Source organism: Grampus griseus (assembly GCF_964374135.1).
Source record: "Grampus griseus genome assembly, chromosome: 8".
Taxonomy (NCBI): Eukaryota; Metazoa; Chordata; class Mammalia; order Artiodactyla; family Delphinidae; genus Grampus; species Grampus griseus.
Genome location: NC_139002.1, coordinates 94,597,088 through 94,619,885, shown reverse-complemented (window position 1 = coordinate 94,619,885; position 22,798 = coordinate 94,597,088). Strand labels below are relative to the sequence as shown.

Below are 22,798 nucleotides of genomic sequence, written 5' to 3'. Positions count from 1 at the left end.
TTACTGACGGCCCCAAAGAACTTCTGTATGTATGGGTTACAGCTACAACAGTTACCATATTAAAAATTAAGACTAAAAAAAATTTTAATTTTTGGTTAATTCATTTAAAAAATAACCTCATTACATGTTAACGTATTATTTTATGAAAATTAACTATTTTCCAATACAAAAAATTGGTGAGAAGAGTGGCACTGTTTTGCAAATCTCTTTAATGTCTGACTTAATAGTTGATTCTAATATCTGCTTCTGCATTTAATCTGTTACAATATGTTGTTTCTGTTGAAGCATACGAAGAAAACTGCCTTCACACAGGTATGTAGTTAGAAAAAGGAAGAATCTTTTATAGCCTTTGCAAATAATTGTAAGTATTCTTTGACATTACACCAAAACTCAACTGAACTGATTTCTTAAAGGTTAGATGCAATGGGGAATCTGAAACTATATCAACAAACGTTTCATATTGTTACATCTAAATCCACTGGTCTAGAGTGCACTTTGAATGGATGTTTTAATCTTGCATGATTCTGTAACATCAAGCATTGGTCATTTGGAAAATATTGGCTGAGTTATGCAGACCCTTTTAATACTGACATATTTCGTTATACAATAACAAAAAAACATCTCCAATATCAAAAAATCAAAAAACCACTGATCTCTTCAGAAAAAGCTATGTAAAGGGAAGAGGTCAGGCTCAAGGTGGTGGATATGAGTTTTTCCAGAATTCCTAATATTTCCTTGAAACTTCAAGTTTTATCATTAGTGACAAATCTTGTCCATTATTTTCCTGGAAGTGACACTTCATTCATTTTTGAGAAAATGTCTGCTGAATACTCAAGTCTGAATAACTAGTTTGTGTGCCAGCTGCTCTTCCAAGTAAAATGGTCCATGACAAAAGTAGCTCATTCAGCTTACAGCTTAAACAATCACACAAGTGTTTTTCCTCGACAACCATCATACTTGGTTTGTAGGAATGCCTTATGCATAATTTCCATTTCATCAAACAATTAAAAAAGATCAAGACTTAATAAAACTAATAGTGCTTACTCCTTCATCAAGGGACATCCTTAAAGGAAATCAGCATTTTTTCTTGTTTTTACTAGAAGTGCAGGTAGTAAAGAAAACAATGATTACTAGTACAGTTTGGTAGCAGTGTCTTGATTCATGCTAAGGCACCGGCAATTTTATTCACCATTACTTTTGTATCACTAGTGCAAATTCAACACAGTGAAAAATGTCACCTAGTCTTAGCATTACCATAAAAATATCTTTGACCTTGTGGATTCCCAGAAAGAATTTCGGGGACTTCCTCCAGGGATCTACAGACTCTACTTTAAGAACTACCACTTTAAAGAAGCCCTTCAAGGACTTCCCTGGTGGCACAGTGGTTAAGAATCCGCCTGCCAATGCAGGGGACATGGGTTCCATCCTTGGTCTGGGAGGATTCCACATGCTGTGGAGCAACTAAGCCCATGTGCCACAACTACCGAGCCTGCACTCTAGAGCCTGTGAGCCACAACTACTGAGCCTGCACTCTAGAGCCCGTGAGCCACAACTACTGAGCCTGCGTTCTACAGCCCGTGAGCCACAACTACTGAGCCTGCGCTCTAGAGCCCGTGAGCCACAACTACTGAGTCTGTGCCCTAGAGCCCGTGTGCCACAACTACTGAAGCCCGCATGCCTAGAGCCCATGCTCCACAACAAGAGAAGCCACTGCAACGAGAAGCCCGCGCACCGCAACGAAGAGCAGCCCCCGCTCGCCGCAACTAGAGAAAGCCTGAACGCAGCAACGAAGACCCAACGCAGCCAAAAATATAAATAAATAAATTTTAAAAATAAATTTAAAAAATGAAAATAAGGAACCCCTTCAAAGTCCACGTTCTATGTTTGAAAGCAAAGAAATGGATGTTCAGCAAAGGAAAGCATAATGTCCTTATAAGGTATATCCCGTGACTATTGTCAGGTAACACTTCCAGGGAGCATATGTGGAAATCACTCAGCTTCCCTGTCACATGGAAATCATGGTAAAAGCTGGCATTCCAGGTGGGAGGGAGGGAGACACAAGAGGGAAGAGATATGGGAACACGTGTATATGTATAACTGATTCACTTTGTTATAAAGCAGAAACTAACACACCATTGTAAAGCAATTATACTCCAATAAAGATGTAAAAAAAAAAAAGCTGGCATTCCTTGTTATGGATATTAGCATTATATTCTAAGCAGAGGATTTTATTTATTTATTTTATTGAAGTAACACTGGTTTATAACATTATATAAGTTTAATGTGTACAACATTATATGAGTTGGCCAAAAAGTTCGTCCGGGTTCTTCCAAAATTTCTGTTTCTATATACCATACTGCGTGCTCAACACCAAAAATTTAGTTTCCATCCATCTCCATACAGCTGATCTCCTTCATCCATTTTGCCCTCCATTCTGCCCCTTCCCCTCTGGTAACCACCACTCTGTTCTTTGTATCTACGTTTGGTTTGTTCATTTATTTTATTAGTTTTTTATATTCCACATATGAATGAATTCATACGGTATTTGTCCTTCTCCACCTGACTTATTTAACATAATACCCACAAGGTCCATCCATGGTCTCACAAATGGTAAGAGTTCATCGTTTTTTAAATGGCTGAGTAGTATATATATACCATATCTTCTTTATTCATTCATCTGTTGATGGGCACTTAAGTTGTTTCCATATCTTGGCTATTGTGAATAATGCTGTGATGAACACAGGGGTGTACATATTAGTGTTTTCATATTCTTTGTATACATAACCAGAAGTAGGATAGCTGGATCATATGGTAGCTCTACTGTTAATTTTTTGAGGAATCTTCATACTGTTTTCCATAGTGGCTGCACAATTCCCATCAACAGTGTAAGAGGGTTCCCTTTTCTCCATAGCCTTACCAGCACTTGTTATTTCTTGCCTTTTTGATAACAGCCATTCTAGCAGGTATGAGGTGATATCTCATTGTGGTTTTGATTTGCATTCCCCTAATAATTAGTGATGCTGAGCATCTTTTCATGTTGTCCATTTGTATGTCTTCTTTGGAAAAATGTCTCTTCAGCTCCTCTGAGAAGAGGATTTTAAAAAATAAACAGCAATAATAACAGACAAAACTTAGAACAAGAAAACAAATGTTATTAAACTAACACAGGTTAGTTCAAGAGAATAAGTTTCAAAGTAAAATTCCATAATAATGTTAGCAAGCTGTATTTCCTATTTATTTTATGACTTAAGCTTATCTTCATGGCGATAAAGATCAGATGCTAGAATTATACACTTAACAAGAAACACAAGAATGTAAAGGAGGAGGATGAGAGCTTTTCGGCAATGTGACTGAGAAACTAATTAGCACTTCCTTGCCTTGCTTAGGGACTGAGCACTGTGATAACACCAAGTCTGCATTATGTTTCTAAGTGGATATATATTTTTTCTTGGTTATTTTTGGTGGTGAAGGAGAAAAGGAGAAAAAAAGGAAATAATGAACTAGAGGATTAACTTAGACTCTCCAACCAATACTCTATATACAGATCCCTCAGAAGTGAACGTCTATATTAAAATTCAGAGTCATCTCACTGTTCAGTGAATACATTCTATCCTTAAAAGACATTTGAGGAAATGAGTATGAGAAAATATGAATCACAAATGTAAAAGGACCTATTCAGTGGATTTCAAACAGTGTTTTGTAGAGACGTAGGTACCACAGAGATGTCTCTGGGATCACAGCAGGAGAAAGGAGAGGTCAAGCTGGTAGGACTGCCAGTCAGTCGAGATACTCTTTTATTTTCATACATTGGGTTCATACAAGATTTAGTTCGAAAAAAGACTAAAAGGAGTTTAATTACCTATGGTTGAATCTCTTCCTGTGCTCTAGGATACTAAACTTGAGATAATAACAACTTTAAACTAGTACCCCCAACACATATATACACGTTAGGGAATCCCCCCTTAAAAAAAATCTGAGGCATCACTTTTGACTTTGTTCCAGATGGTATACAAACTAAATTAGCAATAAATGCAAAGTTATGAGCCAGCCAAATTCAAATTAAAAAACTCTAATTTGACAACCTTAATATCCAACAAAAGAGGCTTGCTTGACTAAATTATGCTACGCATAGATTACGGAATACTATGTGCCTATTAATACGATGTCGTAGAAGAATACTGATACTGACCTGTGTTAATGACACGGTAAAATGACATGTAGTATGTAAATAACTGAAATGTAGTACGTAAATAACTGACCTCATAGAAAACTCCTCTACATGTATTTGCCTAAAAAAAAGAAAAAAAGACTGGAACCAAAATATCAGGTGGAACCATTATCCAAAATTTTAATATTCTTCATATTTATCTGTAGCTTCTAGATTTTCAATAACAGACACATATTACTTCCATTATAAGAAAAGGATTACCATTTAAAAAATACTTTTGAAGAGTTGTCAAAATGTCTCCAAGCATAAGTGGACACTCAACTCAGCAGATCTTTGTGCCTTATGTTTATTCTAAAGCAGTAGTTCTCAACCAAGGTCAATTCTGACCCCTGGCAGATGTCTGGCAATGTCCAGAGCCATTTTTGGCTGTCACGACTGAGTGAGGGGTGCTTATGGCAGCTCGTGGGCAGAAGTCATGGATATTGCTAGACATCCTACAATGCACAGGATAACCCTAAAAACAAAGAATTATCCAGCTTGAAATGTCAGTAATACCGAGGTTGAGAAATCCTGTTCTGAAAGATTAACTAGAATGAATAAGAACTTCTTCCCCACAGGCTGTTTAATCCTCAGCTTCTCTGCTATGACTGTTGACAAGAAGATAAACTAATTCTGACAGAAACACGGCCAGCAGTCTATGCTGGATTGGCCTAATTCGATTCTCTTCACGTTTCCAAGTCAACTTCAGATATAGAGGGTCTCAATGCTTCCCCGGATCACATTCTAAATGCAGCTGCAGAAACCAGAGCATACAGCTATCTCTTTATGTGAAAAAGCCATGTTCCCTTCAGTCAATATTTTATCCCTGAACATTTTAGTAAAATGGTAGTTTATGATAACAAATCACTAGACGCTCTAAATGTGTCATATTTCTCTTTATTCCAATGCCATAAGCAAAACTCCATTTTCTTCAAAGTCTCTTTCAATAAAAACATAATATTATTTGCCAAAGGCAAGATTCCAGGGACTAAACAGAGTGCTGTTTCTTGGATCTTAATTCCATCATCTGGGCAAGCTTAATTTATATACTAGAATCTCTCTGTCTGTCATGGAAAATTTTAAAAACAAAAGCAGCAGCAGAGACAAGCCAAAGCAATGCTAAGTTAGAAGTATGAGAACTGCAACCACAGAATGAATGCAAAGTCAACAAGAAAAGCACGGATTTTTTCACAAATGGCAAAAGAGCCTGAGAAGTGGGAAGAAACATTCGGACCTCACTGGTCAGTCATAAGGCTTAGACCCCACAGCAAATATGTATCAGGAGGCACACAGAGGGCTACGGCCGGAAAAGTCTGGGGAAGGGGAGATTAGGAAAATAAATGATTCATTTCTCTGAAATTCTAGAGTCTGGTTCTAGTTCACTCTAGTTCCAGTTTTTTTCTCATCCTCTGTCTTTATCTATGGATGAAAAGCACATCAAGGGTAATAAGCCCAAAAACTCAGCGTGTGAACCCAGAGGATTTTTTGAACTAGGAATCACCATGCAGCTCTGCAAGCTCTTACTGTTATTTTATAGTACTCTACATTTATAGTATACAATCTATAAAACCAAACCAACAACAACATTCCAACATACGTGAGGATTTGGTTCCAAAGTGATTCTTGAATAAGTGTAAGGAAGTTCTCCATACCATGCTGTAAGTCTTGGTTGCTGGTAAGTTACATCTAAGAAAGAAAATACAGGGCCTTTGAAATGGTTTGATGCTATTTAAGGTGTACCTATTGAGTGCCAACACCATGCCTTGCAATGTATAAGAAGCTATGAGAAATACAAAGGAAGAGTAAGGACGGGCCCTGACCCAAGGTTCCACCTTCACAGAGGGCATGGGATTTCAGGAGTAGAATGGTGACAGCTAAAAGGAGGACGACAAGAGAAGGTACACTGGCAGAAACAGTATGGGTGAAGCTCTGAGGTGAGAATGTGTGTGACTTATTTGTGTCAGTGATGACATAAACAAGAGTGAAGGAGACACAGCGCAGATTAGGGAGGGTCTAAAATGCAGGCTATGGAGTCTGAATCCTTGTAGGTAGGAACTTGTGGCACCAACGTCCATACAAGAAACAAGACAAACTGTTCACCCATGTGCCACCCTTGTGTAAGCCCTTTTGATTCCAAATGAAGAAAAAAGTGCTCTGACCAATCATAGCATGTAGCTAATTTTAGTCAGAAGGTTTTGATGTCCAATTTATTTAGAGAGGGAGTTACCCATAGATCTGCTATTTTTCCTACAATTGATTTCAACCACTACAACAATAAAAACAACAATAATAAAAGCAGCTAACATTCACTGAAGGCTTACTATGTAGCAGGCATTCTGTTAAGTACTTATCATGCACTATCTCATTTAATTATCACAACAACCATGTAAGATAGGTATCAATATTATTATTCACTCTATTTTATAGATCAGAAAATCAGAAAATTATTTAACTGTAATTTGTTTAAAATTAACAATTATTTTGAAAGACAGAGCCAGCAATCAAAGCCAAGTCCGTCACCAAAAGCCCTGCTGTAGAAACTGCTGGGAATTAGAAGGCTGCCCTGAAAGAGCTGACTCTCATTCTGACACCTGAGTTACAAAAATGATGCCAGTATACTTTGCCTCTTTCTCCACAGAAAATTTAAATTCACTCAATGTGCCAGAAAGGAAATTCTATGCTAGAGCACAGGCGCTCCCCAGTGACCGCCTCTGGTATAGCAGGTACTGTTGCTTGTGGATGACCACAGAGGAGCCTGTTCCAAGTCAGGTAATCTCAACAAGCTCAGTAGAATACTACAGACGCTGAAGCTAAGGAAGACTGGACTCTTCTAGTGAAACTAAAATGAGAATAAAAAGCTGATAAAAAGGATCACAAAAGAATATATGCCAAATAGAATCAGGAAAAAAAAGCTCTGGAGGTTTCTATGAAGAAAGAGGAAAGCTGGCACCATTTGCAGTAATAAATAGTGAACAAACACAAAAGGAGATAAGCATATCAACCACAGTTCAGTCAAACCAAACGTCCTTTGCTTCCCTGAACGCCCATCTTCTGCCATGTTCTGAGAACCACTTGCTGTTTCTTCTGCCAGGTACACTCTTCCCTGTCCCCTTTGACAGGCTAATTCCCACTCATCCTGAGGGTTTCAGTCAGGTTTTGAATCTCTGTTTAAATCTGGCTGTGGTGCAAAGAAGCAACGGTGCAAAGAAGCAACGGTATTGGAATACATTCCGGAAAGGAAGACCAAACATCAACAACTGTGATCTCAGAGATCTACTTACCCTCTCTGATGCCAGTCCTCTGTTTCCAGGGAACATCCTGACAAAGCTGTTCAAATACTGAGTCGGCTTCTTTTAAGTCAACAAAGCCAGGATACAAACACACCCTTGATGCAGAAAGAACAGTTATTAACTAAAGAACACAGAAAAAGATGAGTTAGACTCTAATCATTAGCAGAATAAATTAATCTGGATGATGCTTCCTTTCGTGGGGAGATGAAATCATCTTACCACACCTCCAGAGCTTAATATCACCCAGATCACGATGCTCCAGATGTAAAATAAACCTCTTTCAAGTTAAGACAAATAAAAGAGGCAATGAAGGATAAAGAGGTACATGACAGCTTTCATAGCTATGGTTCAAATATTACCCAAGCACTGCTTAGCTGTGAAACCTTGGACAAGTTACTTAACCTCTCTGAACCTTGGTTTTTCTCATCTGTAACACAAAGATGATCTCCACCTTATAGCATCACTGTGAAATGTAGAATAACTAATAAAATGCTTGGCCCAGTGTTACTTTAACAATTGGTAGTCTTCTAAGACTGCTAATTGTAGGGAAACCAATCATTTATAACTATCAAAATAAACATATCCAAATAAGGGTTCTTTCTCTCATTGAATATACACTTATTTCAACAGTGCCAAGCCAGCTCAAAATTGTTTTGGCTATCTTTTTTTTTTTCTCCTTTAAACAGCTTTATTGAGGTATAATTTACATGCTGTAAAATTCAACAAAGAATAGTGTCTTCAAGGTTTCAATGTTGCAGCACATTATCAGAACATTTCTTTTTACGGTAGAATAAAATATTTCATTATATAGACATACTGCATTTTCTTTATCCATTCACCAACGGATGGACATTTGAGTTGTTTCTACTTTTGCCTACTATGAACGCTGCTATGGACATTCACATGCAAGTCTTTGTGTGGATGTATGTTTTCATTTCTCTTGGGTAAGACACCTAGGAGTGAAGTTGCTGGGTCATATGGTAAATGTATGCTTAACTTTTTAAGAAACCATCAAACTTTTTTCTAAAAGGGTTGTACTATTTTACATTCCCACCAGCAATACAGGAAGGCTCTAATTTTTCCACATCCTCATTTATAATAACACTTATTATTGTCTTTTTGATTATGGAAATTCTAGTGAATATAAAGTGGTATTTCATTGTGGTTTTGATTTCTGTGTCCCTAATATACTATTTCATTTTAACAATGCATTTGGCTTTTTTGGATACCTTTCTTAAGAAATGTTCTGAAAGCCCATGGAACACTCTCTTCAACAGCCTTGTTGGTAGTAAATTTTCACTCTTTAAAGGTACATTTAATTTTTTTTAATAAGTAATTTATTAATTAATTTTAACCTGTTGTCCAATTTAAAATGTTTGCATCTGAATTATTACTTTTTTCCAGTTTTACTAAGATATAATTGACATACAGCACTGTATAAGTTTACAGTGTACAGCCTAATGATTTGGCTTACACATATTGTGAAATGATTCTGTGAAAGAGCCAAAGCTCACCTGAAGCCATACCAGGTTAACAATGAGATGTGACCAAAATAATGCAACTGGTTTTCTTGTGTGACTATTAAACTTGCTTTAAAAGGGAAGTTCTGAAAAAGGCTATAACAATAGCAGTGCCAGCGGACTAATTATAGAGGCTTCCAAGTCCAACAGCAACTCTTTCTAAGCAATTCATTTAGATAGATAAGTTCTGATTTATTTAAATGTCTCATTATTTTATAGTGACATGCATTAAGGTGATGCTTTCAAAATGTTCTGAAACAATGACTAATGCCTAATATACCCTAAATCATATATGCTTTAATTTTATTGAAATCTACCTTTATATAGCAATATGACATAACTTAATATAATTATATATAATAATGTATGATTAACATAATATGTAATAATATTGGATTGGCCAAAAAGTTCGTTCAGTTTTAAATAAAAATAAAAGACACATTTTCCACTTTCACCAAGAACTTTATTGAACAACGTATTCACTAACCGAACAATCTTCTTGCCAACCCAATACATACAATGTAATCTAACAATAATAATAATAATGTAACACAAACAGCACAGAAGTTGAGGCCAGACCCAACTCTAATATTAAATTACTCTGTAGCCTAGGAAAAAGTACTCAATCTCCCTGGACCTCATTTCCTCACCTGAAAAACTGGAAAAGTAAGCTACTATACCTGAGAGGCTTTGAAAATGTTTTGAAGCTAGTATAAAAGGAGATATTACCACATTAATTACTTTAATCAAGGGAGTAGAATATTTTAAGAGACTATAACTCAGTGATAATTATAGTCCCTTTCTAGTGAGGATTCACTTACCTAGATACGCCTGTGGGTGACAGGCTGATTTCATACACACCCTCTTTACTAAAGAAACAAAGAAAACAAAGACTTGTTAGTGTCAAGCAAAGCAATATACTGCACGTAGCGGAAGGAAGGGTTGTCCTGCAGAGTTCATAAAGTCCTAGCTCACCAAAATCACTTCACGACGAAGGCGCACTACGAGGGAAGTACAGCCCCACCTTCTTCTAACACTTAGGTAAGGGGCAACAGTGTGGTAATCATTAATGGCACTGGGATTGGAATCCTGACAAAATCAGGCCATGGAGGCAAAAACCAAGACAATATAAATTCTAGTGCTATCCCTTTATATTTCACCCATAATTCAGGCTGATGTGGTGCAGGAATCTATCACACAAAGGGGTGGCAAATAGAATACCCCCTTGGAGACTCTGGAATAGAGATACATTGAACAGAAGCAAGTACAAGGTCCCCATGAGCTAGCTCCACCTCCTGACAGTTCCCACAGACGCATCAGCTTCCACAGTAATTACTGCTGGGAATCTTCTGAATACACCACCACGTGTCTAACCCCATGCTTTTCTACATGCTGGCATGCCTCCCCGCCATCTAGCACCCCCAATCCACCACCCCCAGCTTTGGTCCAGTGGAAAATTCTAATTCATCCTTCAAAATCTCAGCTCAGCATCACCTTCTCTAAACCTTTCCTGACCTGTAATCCAGGCAAATACTGTTAGCTATCTCATCCTCTGTCACCACACCACATTACCTACAAGTCTACACTTCCAAGATATCCAGGATTACACCTTATCTGACTACATGTCTATTTCATTTACTAGACTATGGGCTCCTGAAGGGCTGGAATGGGTTTTCTGTTTCCTAGTGCCTGGCACATAATAGATGAGCAGTAAAAAGCTTACTGAACTTAATCAAATGTGCAACAGTACAAAACTGTTACAGATGGGCAGGGTAGTGAGGTCTATAACCCACCATGGTGAGAAAAGTGACCCAGACTGGAGAGGTACCTCTGTCAAGATAACTGTGTCAGATTCTTCTCGCAGAGATAAGTTATAGAGAATAACATAAAGGGACAGTATTTCCATCGCCCTTTTCCACGTGAGTTAGCAGTTCATGATCTTTGAGCTGGGCTCTTAGGTAGATGTGTGAGCCGCTCTGAGCCAAAATGTAGGCAGAGTTATTATCGTAAACATTTAGCACGTTTCAAAATGAGCTGCCTATAAAGCTTCCTAGAGTGTGAATATAATATTTCAGTGTGCTATATTTTGGGCCACATTTAGAAACGCTCACTTCAAATGTGAGGGACATTTCTGGCTATTAAAAAAAAAATCTAGAGACTTCCCCAGATCCCCTTCCACTTCCTGGCACGGTGGTCAAGAATCCGCCTGCCAATGCAGGGGACACGGGATCAATCCCTGATCCGGGAAGATCCCACATGCCACGGAGCAACTAAGCCCGTGCGCCACAACTACTGAGCTTGCCCTCTAGGGCCCGCGAGCCACAACTACTGAAGCCCACGTGCCTAGAGTCCGTGCTCCGCAACAAGAGAAGCCACCGCAATAAGAAGCCCATGCACCGCAATGAAAAATAGTTCCCTCTCGCCACAACTAGAGAAAGCCCGTGCGCAGCATCGAAGACCCAATGAAGCCAAAAAAAAAAATCTAGCATAGTTAACTTCAGATAAACAGAATTAACAAACCCTATGGTCAACGAGGAATGAGTACTGTCATTTTCTTCTCTGACTTGGAAATTCACAATTGTCCATTTTTTTCAACCTGAATGTCCTATCTGTAACAGGTTTCATGGTTTTGTTTCTTCTTTTTACCACCAAATGGAGGCAGTATCACATTTGTGTTTGCAAAACAAAGACTGTTAGAGCTACCATACTGGGTCTTAAGTGATTATACAGTCCAAACCCTTAATACTACAGACGAGGAAACAAAAGTCCAGAGAGATAGCAATAACTTACCTAAGGACTAGGTAAGTTACCATATCTAACTAATGGCAAGGCCACAACTACATACCCTCTTTGAAAGTATGATGACATCTGTGTTCGTTTAAAATTTTTCTAAGATATACAAGTCAATCCGCAAACAGCCAAACAGCTTAACAGTTGTTCACGAGCAATAGCATACACATAATGCTAATTTGCTAAAATAAAAGGATGCTTTCTACTGATAATTTATCTGCATCAGATGGAAACTGAGAAGCAGGAAAAGAGGAATCAAAGCATCTTTCATCATTTTGGAAAAGAGTATTTTAGACACAGATCACTATAAGAGAAATGTTTACTATCATTTAATTGCTCTGGAAGAGTTATGTGGTTTTAAGAAATGAACTGTAAGAGCATCTAAATTTCTAGCAGTTTTCTTAAGCACTGCTAGTAAAATGATACTTACAGGTTTTTCAAAGAGCCACGTTTCAATGACTCAGGAAAAAATCCCTCTCTGTCTTTACCTAGGAGATGTTTTAACTACTATCTGCAGACATATTAGTGAAATAGGGTCTGGATATCTACACCAGAGCCAAGAGTTTAATGTACAGATATCTGGTTGCATTTCCCACACCATCTGCAAATTCAGAAAGGCTTCTCAAAAGACCAAGTTTAAAGACATCTGAGACAGGAATATCCCAGCCTAAAATTTAGACACATTGGCCATTATCTTTTCCAGATGGAAAAACCAGGGTGAGGGAAAGATCCTGGACTCTCCCTTTCACTGTGGGCAATAGTTACAGGAGGGCAGCAATTTACTTACTCGATCACTTGTGGCTCTGGGGCTCTGCGTACCACCTGCAAGGAAAAAGCCAGGTCTGATTTCTGAATGATTCCTAATCCTCAGGGAGGCTTACTTGCAGGATTACTGTATCCTCTCATTTCTAGTCAAAATAAATCAGGTTTAAACCTCTCCCTTTTTTATCCTAAGCTCTCACTATCCCACCAGAAACTCGTTTCTATTCTTCTTAGAACTACGTCACAGTTACTAGTGGGCAGTAAAAGATGACAAAATTAGAATTAATACATTTTCCTAGCAGTCAGCAGCTCTGGAAAAACCATCTTTCCAAGGGATTTTTTAAAATAGAAGATATACTAGGAAATAAGGGGTTTTAATATTACTTATATAATTATTACTACAGCAAGATGCCTGATTTTTAGCTCTTTTTCCCCATGTTATTAAAAAGTGACTCTTCACCCTTTCTTACATCCTTCCCAGTGGGAGAAAAAGCTAAAAAGATCAGGCATTGTAGTAGCTGAAATTTCAATCCAATTCCAGAGATATGTGCTATACTAGCAATTTTTAGGACCATTAGAACTTAGATAACTAATGCAAGCTCTAGTCATGGTATAACCTCTAACCTCTAGTCATGGTACACGTCCTTGCCAAAAAAAATGGGAACTATATATGCCTACAAATTGGGGGAAGACTATAAAGAATCCTCAGACATACTAAAAAACTGATACTCCATATTTCATTATTATTATAATACTTTCAACTCTCTTTTTATTAGTAAGTTTATTCTGTCACTATTTATTTGAGTGTCTACTATGTGACTGTTGCTTTTATAAATAAATCTTTGTTACTGTTGAAGAAGAAACAAGAATTTACCTCCTGGGGTTCTTTGAACACAAACTGTCTGTCAGACAGACGATGCTCCTTGTTCATCCAGGTTTGGCCAGGTCTCTGTTGGAGATGGTTCTCAGCAGTGGGAGCTGAAGCAAGAGAGAGAAGAGACTCAAACCTTAACATCAATTGAAATGGGAGTCCACTATAAACCAAAAGGATATATATAAAATAGGATGATACTTGTCCAGACACACACACACACACACACACACACACACACACACACACACGCACACACACGAGATCCCCACAGGTTCTTGCCTGGCTGAGCAATGGCCTGGCTCTTAGCAGGGCCAGCCCAGGCTCCCTGCACTCGGGCTCGCCGTCTTTTGTCCTCCATGTTGATCAAGAAGGTTCCTGCTCTCAGCTTTCAGAATATTTCATTCCTGATTCAAACTACACAATGGTATCTGTTTAAAGAAAAAAAAAAAAAGATGTTTTAGTTGGGGTTGTGAGAGCTTGGACTATCAAGGGGTAATTATAATCCTTTCAAGCAGACGAGATGGTTCAATAGCAATCAGAGCTTCTACATGAAATCAACTTCTGACATCACAACATCTCAGTCAAGGAGCCTACTAAGTCACTTGGGGATGCTGCTTTTAATGTTTATCTTTTGCAATGTTTATCTTTTAATGTTTATGTTATCACAGTACTTTCACTTCATTCGCAAGAAAGTAGATGTTAAGAAATTCTAAAACCAGGACCTATCAAAAACCACATTACTCTTATTAGTCCCCCAAGAGCAGAACACAGAGAAACTGTAATACTCCACCTATGAACATTCAGAAATAGGCTAAGACACAGTTTCCCAGGGCATTGCCATATTCCATTATCACAGGCTGCATCAAACTTCCACGGAAGCTTGTTAAAAGCACCTATGGCCTGTCTCAGGATGTGATGTAGGATGGATACAGGTGTTTGTCTTTATAACAAGCATTGTAGGAGATGATGATAAACAGGTATGTAAGGCCCACAAAGTTAAGCGGCTCACCCAGTGTCACTCAGGAAATCAACAGTAGGTAGACTAACATTCAAATTTTATTACGTTCCAGTCTTCAGCTAAGTAAAAAATCCACCTCGTCATGGCCAGTAATACTAATTTGACATTTTTGCCAATAAAAGTCTAGCCCACAGCAAATACAGGAGCATGCACTGCTACAAAAAAACAAAAATGGGAAGGGGGGGGAGTATTCCAACCCTATAATCCATTTCCATCTCAAGTTCTCAAAGGTAACAAGCTCATTTGATAGCTTATTTAGCCTACAGATTCCCAGCTCCACCTCCAGACCTTCTGATTCAGTAGAATAAAGCTGGTCCCAGGAATCTGTATGTTTAACAAATTCCCCCAAATGATAAGTCTGTAAGTCTTCTTATTTAATAGGTGGGGAGAGGACAGAGGCTGCCATCTGCCCAAAAAGTTAATGGCAGAACCAAATACCAACTCTCCAGTCTCACATGATTTGCAGAGTAAGCCCTCATGTGACATTTTCTCTCAAGTGAGGCCTTAAAACCTTAACACAACAATTAGCTACGGTTCTTGCTATGTTCACAGGGGAGCGGTTACTATTATATGCACAGTACGACTGTTGAAAATACAGATTGCAGAACCCCATCCCAGACCTACTGAATTTGCAGTCCCAGACACTGTTAACTAACCCCACCTTCCATGCTGAGATTCTTTACTCGAATTAAGTGTGAGAACCCTGCTGCAGTGCAAACAGCAAGGGTTCTGGCGCCAGCCAGATCTGACACTTCCCAGCTGCATGGCCTGAGGCAAACGACTTAACATTTCTGAGCCTGTTTCTTCCTTTGTAAACAGAAGAACCAATACTTTTCTCACGGTCCAAGTGCGGGTTAAGCGATCCTCGAAGGTAACAGAGCCTAGTCCTGTCGATAAGGGTTAGCAACTTTCTCTATTTTAGACCCTTCTTTCCTGGGAGGCCCTGAACGAGGTCCCGGAGGTCGCTCGGGAAGGGACCTCAGGGCGGTCCCCACACTCGCAGCCCCGGGCACCCAGCGATAGGCCTGGAGCCCTCACCTGCCGGCGGAGACGGGCGCAGAGGTTCAAAGCCGCTCGTCCTAAAGTAAACTCCGCTGCCCCCGGCCTGCTCCGCCGCCCGCGGTCCGGCAAACCTTGAGCGCCGGGTACCGACTCCGGCAACTCTCAACCACAGGCCGCGGCGTCAGGCACTTCCTCTGACATCACGTGCCGCGGCCGCCGCTTCCGGCGCCACCTCTTGGAATCCGGGCAGCTCTGCGTTCCCCGCGCCTGGAGGGCCGACTCGCTGAAGGTGCAGATGGTAGGGCCGGGGTTCGAGGGGAGCACAGAGATTGAGCGTGCGGTGGAGCCCCGTGCGGGGCCGGGATATGGCGAAGGTGGGAATGAAGACGTATTAACTAGGCCGAAGTCCCTCTGGACATTCCCCGCACACCCCTAACTAGAGACGTCCAAGAGCCCGCTTCTTTGGTCTGTGCGGAAAGAGCGACTGAGACCCAGCGGGCCTGGCAGAAGGGCGAAGGCGTTGGGGGAACCTGGTCCTGATGTACTGAGCAAAAGGATTTGACTTTTATCCCGAAAGCCATTCAGAGTCTAAGATGCACCTCCATTGTGTTGCCACTGCAGCCTGTGCGTACCTCGATCATAGCACTTAGACCAGGGCATGGATCCACGCCTTATTCGTTATGGCTCTACAGTGCTAACAAATTTTGCGTGAGAGAAGAGACCTGGATTTCCGTCTATACACCATCATTTACTAGGTGTATAATCTAGGTCGCGTACCCTGCTTCTTTATAAAATGGGTACAGCTTCTGTTGGGAGGATTAAATGAGATAATATATTTAAAGAATTTAGCACAATGCCTGGAACGCAGTAGAAACTCTGTAAATGTTAAGAGTGTCTTCTCTTCAACCCATCTGAGTTCTTGAGAAACATCTTTAAAGCGGCCATGGTAAATCATGTACCTTACAGTGTGAAAATAGCAAAAGTAGCACTAAATTAACTATGTCTGTGCAAGTTATTCTGTGAAAGTCTTTAAAATAAACCTTGTATTATATAATGCTTACCTGCAAGAAGCTCAGTATACCCCATCAATGACCCTATGTTGTTGTTACTATCAACTAATAATTTGTCAGTGTCTGCTTCTGGTTCAGGAACCTTGTATGTATCTTCCAAAGGATGTCATTTCTTTCTTTTCAATGATTATGGTTTTGGAACGGGAACAAAGAAGTCCTGGATTGTCCTCCAAGTAGAACATTTCTTAAAAATCAATCCATGGTCTGCTTGCACCCAAAATAACTGCATCACCTTTAACAGTTTTAACAGAGTCACCTGTATTTTTACCAAGTGCCCAAGGTGATTCTGATGCACACAATGTTTGAAAACCTTTGGGAGGCATGTAGGGTGACAAATGGTTCCGGTTTTTCTGGGACTGAGGGGTTTCCCAGGATGCAGGACTTTAAGTGCTAAAGCTGGAACGGCCCTGGGCAAACTGAGATGGTTGGTCACCCTAGATACATGTGAGTATATAGTTTTCGAAAGATGTTCTTGATGGGTGTTGGCATCCTGGGTTTCCTCATTTCTATTTGCAGTATTTGTGTTTTTGTTAGGGGGTGGTAGCAGAGACCATGGGAGAGACAATGAAGGTGGGGTGCGTTACCAGTCACCAGCCTACTGATTCTCAGCCCCAGCCCCATACTTCTCTGCTCTGCTTGCAATACTACAACATTTCTCTCTTGCCATTTGGCTCGGTGTTAAGCTTCATCAGTAGAGGATGCTAGAGGGACATTAGAGGGAGAAATGTTAGAGAGAAGGAGCTCTTTCCCCTCACTCCAGTGTGCTTCTCTCAGCTGGCTCCGCAGTGCATGGTGGCCTGCTGTGATTGGCACCTCTCTGTGCGCTGAATTAGTTGAATTTACAGCCTTGTTAACATCTCTTGTGAAGTTAAGACATCATCTGGGAAGGAATGGGATCCCAAAACTTGAAATAGGGAACATCTGCTTGGACCCAGGTGAAATTGACCATCTTGAACAACCAAGTCACCCTGAGCCTCCCTTGGCAGTGGAAGCAGCTTGCCCTCGTGTGTCTGAGGAGACTGGTCATCCTTTGCTTGAAAACCCTGTGAAACCCTCACCTGGAGCAGACGACTTAAAAAGTACAGCACAGGTCTGTGCTTCCTGATGGGTGGGAGTCTTCCAGATTTGTGCCTTCCTTCATGTTCTGCCTCGACATAGAGGTAGGTAGTGGCTGCTCCCTCTATCTGCTGTTTCTGTGTATCAGAGTTTTCTTTTTCCCCTTGTAGGTAACTTAATATTTTTTTTTTCCTTGTTCAAATTACTATATGGTTTCTGTCTCCTGTTTAAGTCCTGACTGTTACAGTGTGATTGGGATGGGAGCAATGGGTAGCAAATGGCTGGCTCCAGGGCGGGCCTTAAACTGTAGGTAGTGGGGTTGCCTCTGATTTGGACCCTTATTATCTCTGGCCCTTTACTCTTGCACTACCTTCTTGATTCTCTTCACCTGAGACAACCCTCCTGAAGTCCCAGTAGGCACAAATCTGGAAGCTGACATCAGCGTTTCTCAGCGTGTCGCCAGAAGACCATCTGCACTGGAGTCCGTCGGGGATGCTTCTAAATATGAAGATTCCAGGCCCCCCCGTAGGTCTGGGGCAGGGCCCAGCAATTTGCATTTTTAACAGTGCCTTGTTTCATTTTGCAAGAAGCTTCACGAGTTCTCTTTACCTTTTCCAGCTGCCTGCTTTATTCAGGTGGTTACTTTTCCACCCAACAGTTATCTCATCCCCTGGATGGCAAAACTGATAGATACTTTACGTGGTGGTAGCTCTTAGAAATGATTCTGGGTGAGGCAACACAAATGTAGCCTGTTTTCAGTTGCTGATTTTCACACCAGACTCTTGCCAAACATTCAATCACCTGCTGCTGAATTCCTGAGAAAATCCAATGCAAGGCAAATAACCACCATCACGCTAACAGTTCTCAGTGAAGGTTTCATAGAGAAATTCCCAGCTCACGTCTCAACTGCCAAAGGCTTATTAGCATTTCCTGGCTTGAGGGAGGAGGAGGGTGTTTTCGCGGAGGTTTTCAAGTCTCTGTCAACTTTAAACATTGTTGAGGGAGAAAGGATGCTTCCCCAGACTCCAGACAGGAACTCCTCCTGTTCAGTGCCCAGCATGATTGCAGGTGCTGCCAGAGATAAAATCTACCGTTGAACCATAGTGTAAATGATATTAAAGAACAGTATAATTGGATGTGAAATTGTGGAGAGCAGACAAAAATCCAGGACAGGAGAGACCACTAGAGGTTATGGGCATCAGTGAAGACCTTTATGGCAAACAGGGAGTTATGTCAAGGTTTTAAAGTATGTAGCATTCGTATGGCTCAAAGATGTTCTGATAGTTATATTACCCCTGAAAAGAGTAAGCTACATTTCCACGTCCTTGTTTCTAAATAGTAGCAACTAATATTATTCGTTAACATTTCTTGAGAGCTTCTTGCATGCCAGGTGCTGCTCCAATTACTTACATGCCTACGCTAATGTAATTTTTAGAGCAACCTTGTGTTGTAGATAATATAAATATTAGTTCCATTGACAAAGGAGAAAACTGAACCACTATGCTTCATGATGCCACCATGCCACTACTCTACAAATACATGGCAGAATGAAAGCCAAATTAAGAAAGGCAGGACTATTCCTGGAATGATACGTGGAGCCACTTCCTGGGACCTCATAGCTGGTTTCTTTCAGTGACTTCAAAAGTGAAGGGTTGGTAGCAATATAATCCAGCAGACCCTGGGTTATAGGTCGTTCTTAATGGCTTTATCTAGATGGCTTAGCAGATTCCGCTTTAGAGTTACCCAGTCCTCACAGCTGTGTGAACTGTATTATATCAAGTGTATGAACTGTGTCTCAGCCTCACTACTTCCTTGGTGGGTGACTTCAGAAAAGTTACTAAAGCCCTCCCAACCTTAGTTTTCCTCATCTGTTGGATTGTGTGAAGATTCGCTCATACATTCACCGATACACACATTTAATCAACTAATAATGAGTACTGACTGTAGCTAGCACTGTGCTAGATGCTGGGGACAAAGTTGTGATCAAGACAGACCTGGTTCCTGCCCTTGTGGAGGTTATAGTCTAGCAGGGAAGGTAGACATTTAAAAAACAGATATTACAGGTGTGGTATTTTATATGAGACTCTATCTTGGGAGACCTGAACTAGTGGAGTAATATCCCCATTGTATGTTGAGTCCTAGGTTGGTTGGGAGTTCTGATTTGGATCTAATTCAGATGGTGGGTTAGCAGCTGGTGGTTGGCTGTTCTAGACTGCCCTTAGCTCCATGTGGTCTCTCATCCTTGAACAAGCTCACCAGGTATGTTCTAATAGTGGTGTCAGGGGAGGTGTGTGCAAACACACAAGACCTCTCTTGGCCAAAGCAAGCCAGCTCAGTTTCAAGGAGCGGGGAAATAGACTTCACCTCTTGATTGGAGTTGTTGTAAAGTCACATTGCAAAGGGTATGGATACTGGGGGGAGTAGAGTATTGAGGCCATTTGTGCAATCATTCCACCACACTACTTGATAGGGGGTATCGGAGAAACAGTTCCTGTAGGAATAGAGAGTGAGGGAAAGAGTTTTGTTGGGTTTTTTTCTTTGTTTTTTTCCCTTCTTTTTAGCGGTACGTGGGCCTCTCACTGTTGTGGCCTCTCCCGTTGCGGAGCACAGGCTCCGGATGTGCAGGCTCAGCGGCCATGGCTCATGGGTCCAGCCGCTCTGCGGCATGTGGGGATCTTCCCGGACCGGGGCACGAACCCGTGTCCCCTGCATCGGCAGGCGGACTCTCAACCACTGTGCCACCAGGGAAGCCCAGGGAAAGAGTATTTTGAGATGAGGTAGAAAAGAGGCAGATCATGCAGGCCTTGAGAGGCATAATAAACATTAAATGTTAATTTATATACGGTATGAAGTATATGATTAACATTAAATACTCACTCGCCCTTTCTCCATTACTTCCCATCTCATAGGATACTCTGAAATGGTTGTCAAATCCATTTGTTTTAAAAAGGTGAAAGATTTATGTGATCTAAAGAGAAACCAGAGTATTGGTCCATTTGTCCTTAGGTGTGTCCTAAGGCAGGGACTGTTTTCTTTCAAGTGATTAGGATGCTGGCCAGAAAACAGTCAACAAAAACTTATTACTGAATAAGTTAAAAGTACCGGAAATTATTAAGTTAACGATTAGTGGAATAAGTCCCCTAATGCCTTAGGAATAAATTATCCACTTGGTAGAAGCAAATCCATTATGTAAAGAGGCATAAAAGCTAAATTGATGTGCCTAGGTTGTCTTTTGCCCGGAAAGAACGAAAGACAACATAGCTGTTAAACAGAGTATTCATCTGAGGCTCCACTTACAGCTTTTCCATAGGTTGTGTAGTGCTTGGCAACCACCATTGGTTTGTCCACTTGTCAAATGCAGCCAACACCTGCATCAGGGTGGGTGCATGAATAAAAAAACATAGTAAGCCTAAATCATTCCTATGCATGGAATAACACTCTGGATAAACTGGGCATGTTAAACGTGGCCTTATAGCTTTCATACTTCTAGTACCACTTGCTGGGCAGAAACCACATTTATAAGGTATGAGTCTGAAAGGATTATTCCAGGTCTTGCACCATTGTACTCTCAGGGGCAGAAGAGTGGCTTTGCAGAGATGAGCTAGTCAATAGTACACTAGGTAGGAGAATCTGACTCCATGTAGTGAAAGCACATAGAGCTTCCATTTTTAGAAATTAGGTTGGAGATCCCGAGGGGTATCTGGTATAAAACACCTACAAATAAAAGATAAAATGTTTTTCAATAATGAATTGGCCTGTGCAAAAAAGATTTCCTCTGAGACCAGGAGTAATGTGGGAACATGAGTCCAGAGAGATGAGTAAGCTGGGACATATACATTCCTGGGTGGCCAACTGCTTGGATATTCCTGGGGGAGGGGGTAGGTGGCTTGGGACGGGACGGAGACAAAGTTCGTGAAGGGGAGTTACAGCAGAGACCTTCTGCATAAAGCTGGGACCTAGGAAGGGAGTACGTACCGGGAGGGGGTGCAGAAAAGAAATCTCACAGAGGCCAACAGCAAGAAAACTTTTTTGTCTTGGCATTAACTTAGGGTAGGGAAAACTCTTCCCTAAGAATTCATGGCCACTAGCCTAACTTTACATAGGATTAAAGGCTGAATTAATACCGTTTATACAATTCCCCTGTCCACTCCCCCAAACCCAAGACCAACAAAAACCAACAACTGCATAGGCTGAGAATTTTAATTTAAGGCAGGTGAAAATTGGTAGTGCCCTCATGTCTGATGCAAACAAACACAAATCCTGCCAGGAAAATTTACACTCAGTAAGACTTTGAATAATTCCAATATAGGTCTAATGAACATAAACAAACACACACACAAATCATGAAAAATACCGGGAAAGGAAGCACCATTAGCAAAAGTCAGCAGACACAGTAGAAACATCTACAAAAACTACTGAATTATTGGAACTATTAGATACACAACATAATGATGTTTAATATGTTGAAATAAATAAAAGAATGAAAAACATAAGTATAGTTTTAAAATAGCTTTGAATTTTTGATGGCTTTAAAAAGAACCAAATGTAACAATTAAAATTAAAAGCTCAGTGAAGCCTCTATTTCTGGGTGGGACGTGGTAGTAGTGAGCAGTCACTATAATGGAAAAAATAAACAAGTAAATTATAATTTGTTTTTCTTTGAAGACACTGGAGATTTTGGGATGCAATGAGGACTAGCTTAACTAAAATTCTAAAGAAAGAACCCTTGCTAGGTGAGCTGGCTATGTTCTTCCCCAGGGACATTTTCTTTTCTTTTCTTTTTTAACATCTTTATTGGGGTATAATTGCTTTACAATGGTGTGTTAGTTTCTGCTTTATAACAAAGTGAATCAGTTATACATATACATATGTTCCCATATCTCTTCCCTCTTGCGTCTCCCTCCCTCCCACCCTCCCTATCCTACCCCTCCAGGCGGTCACAAAGCACCGAGCCGATATCCCTGTGCCATGCGGCTGCTTCCCACTAGCTATCTACCTTACGTTTGGTAGTGTATATATGTCCATGACTCTCTCTCGCCCCGTCACAGCTCACCCTTCCCCCTCCCCATATCCTCAAGTCCGTTCTCCAGTAGGTCTGTGTCTTTATTCCTGTCTTACCCCTGGGTTCTTCATGACATTTTTTTTTCTTCTTAAATTCCATATATATGTGTTAGCATACGGTATTTGTCTTTTTCTTTCTGACTTACTT

The 22,798-nt window shown here is 40.5% G+C and overlaps 1 protein-coding gene across 2 annotated transcripts in view; it reads right to left on the bottom strand.

The window, feature by feature from the left end:
• The window catches only part of ALKBH3 (alkB homolog 3, alpha-ketoglutarate dependent dioxygenase), a 35,979-nt gene extending 20,335 nt beyond the window's left edge, over positions 1-15,644 (bottom strand). For both annotated transcript variants that reach the window (XM_082660884.1, XM_082660885.1), the window contains exons 1-7: positions 15,500-15,644; positions 13,723-13,871; positions 13,444-13,547; positions 12,595-12,629; positions 9,839-9,886; positions 7,489-7,592; positions 5,805-5,893 (exon numbers count right to left, since the gene is read on the bottom strand). In XM_082660884.1, coding sequence (XP_082517010.1) covers positions 5,805-5,893; positions 7,489-7,592; positions 9,839-9,886; positions 12,595-12,629; positions 13,444-13,547; positions 13,723-13,801 — 459 coding nt within the window. In that variant the 5' untranslated portion in view covers positions 13,802-13,871; positions 15,500-15,644. The remainder of the gene's footprint in view (positions 1-5,804; positions 5,894-7,488; positions 7,593-9,838; positions 9,887-12,594; positions 12,630-13,443; positions 13,548-13,722; positions 13,872-15,499) is intronic.
• Positions 15,645-22,798: the final 7,154 nt, after the last annotated feature.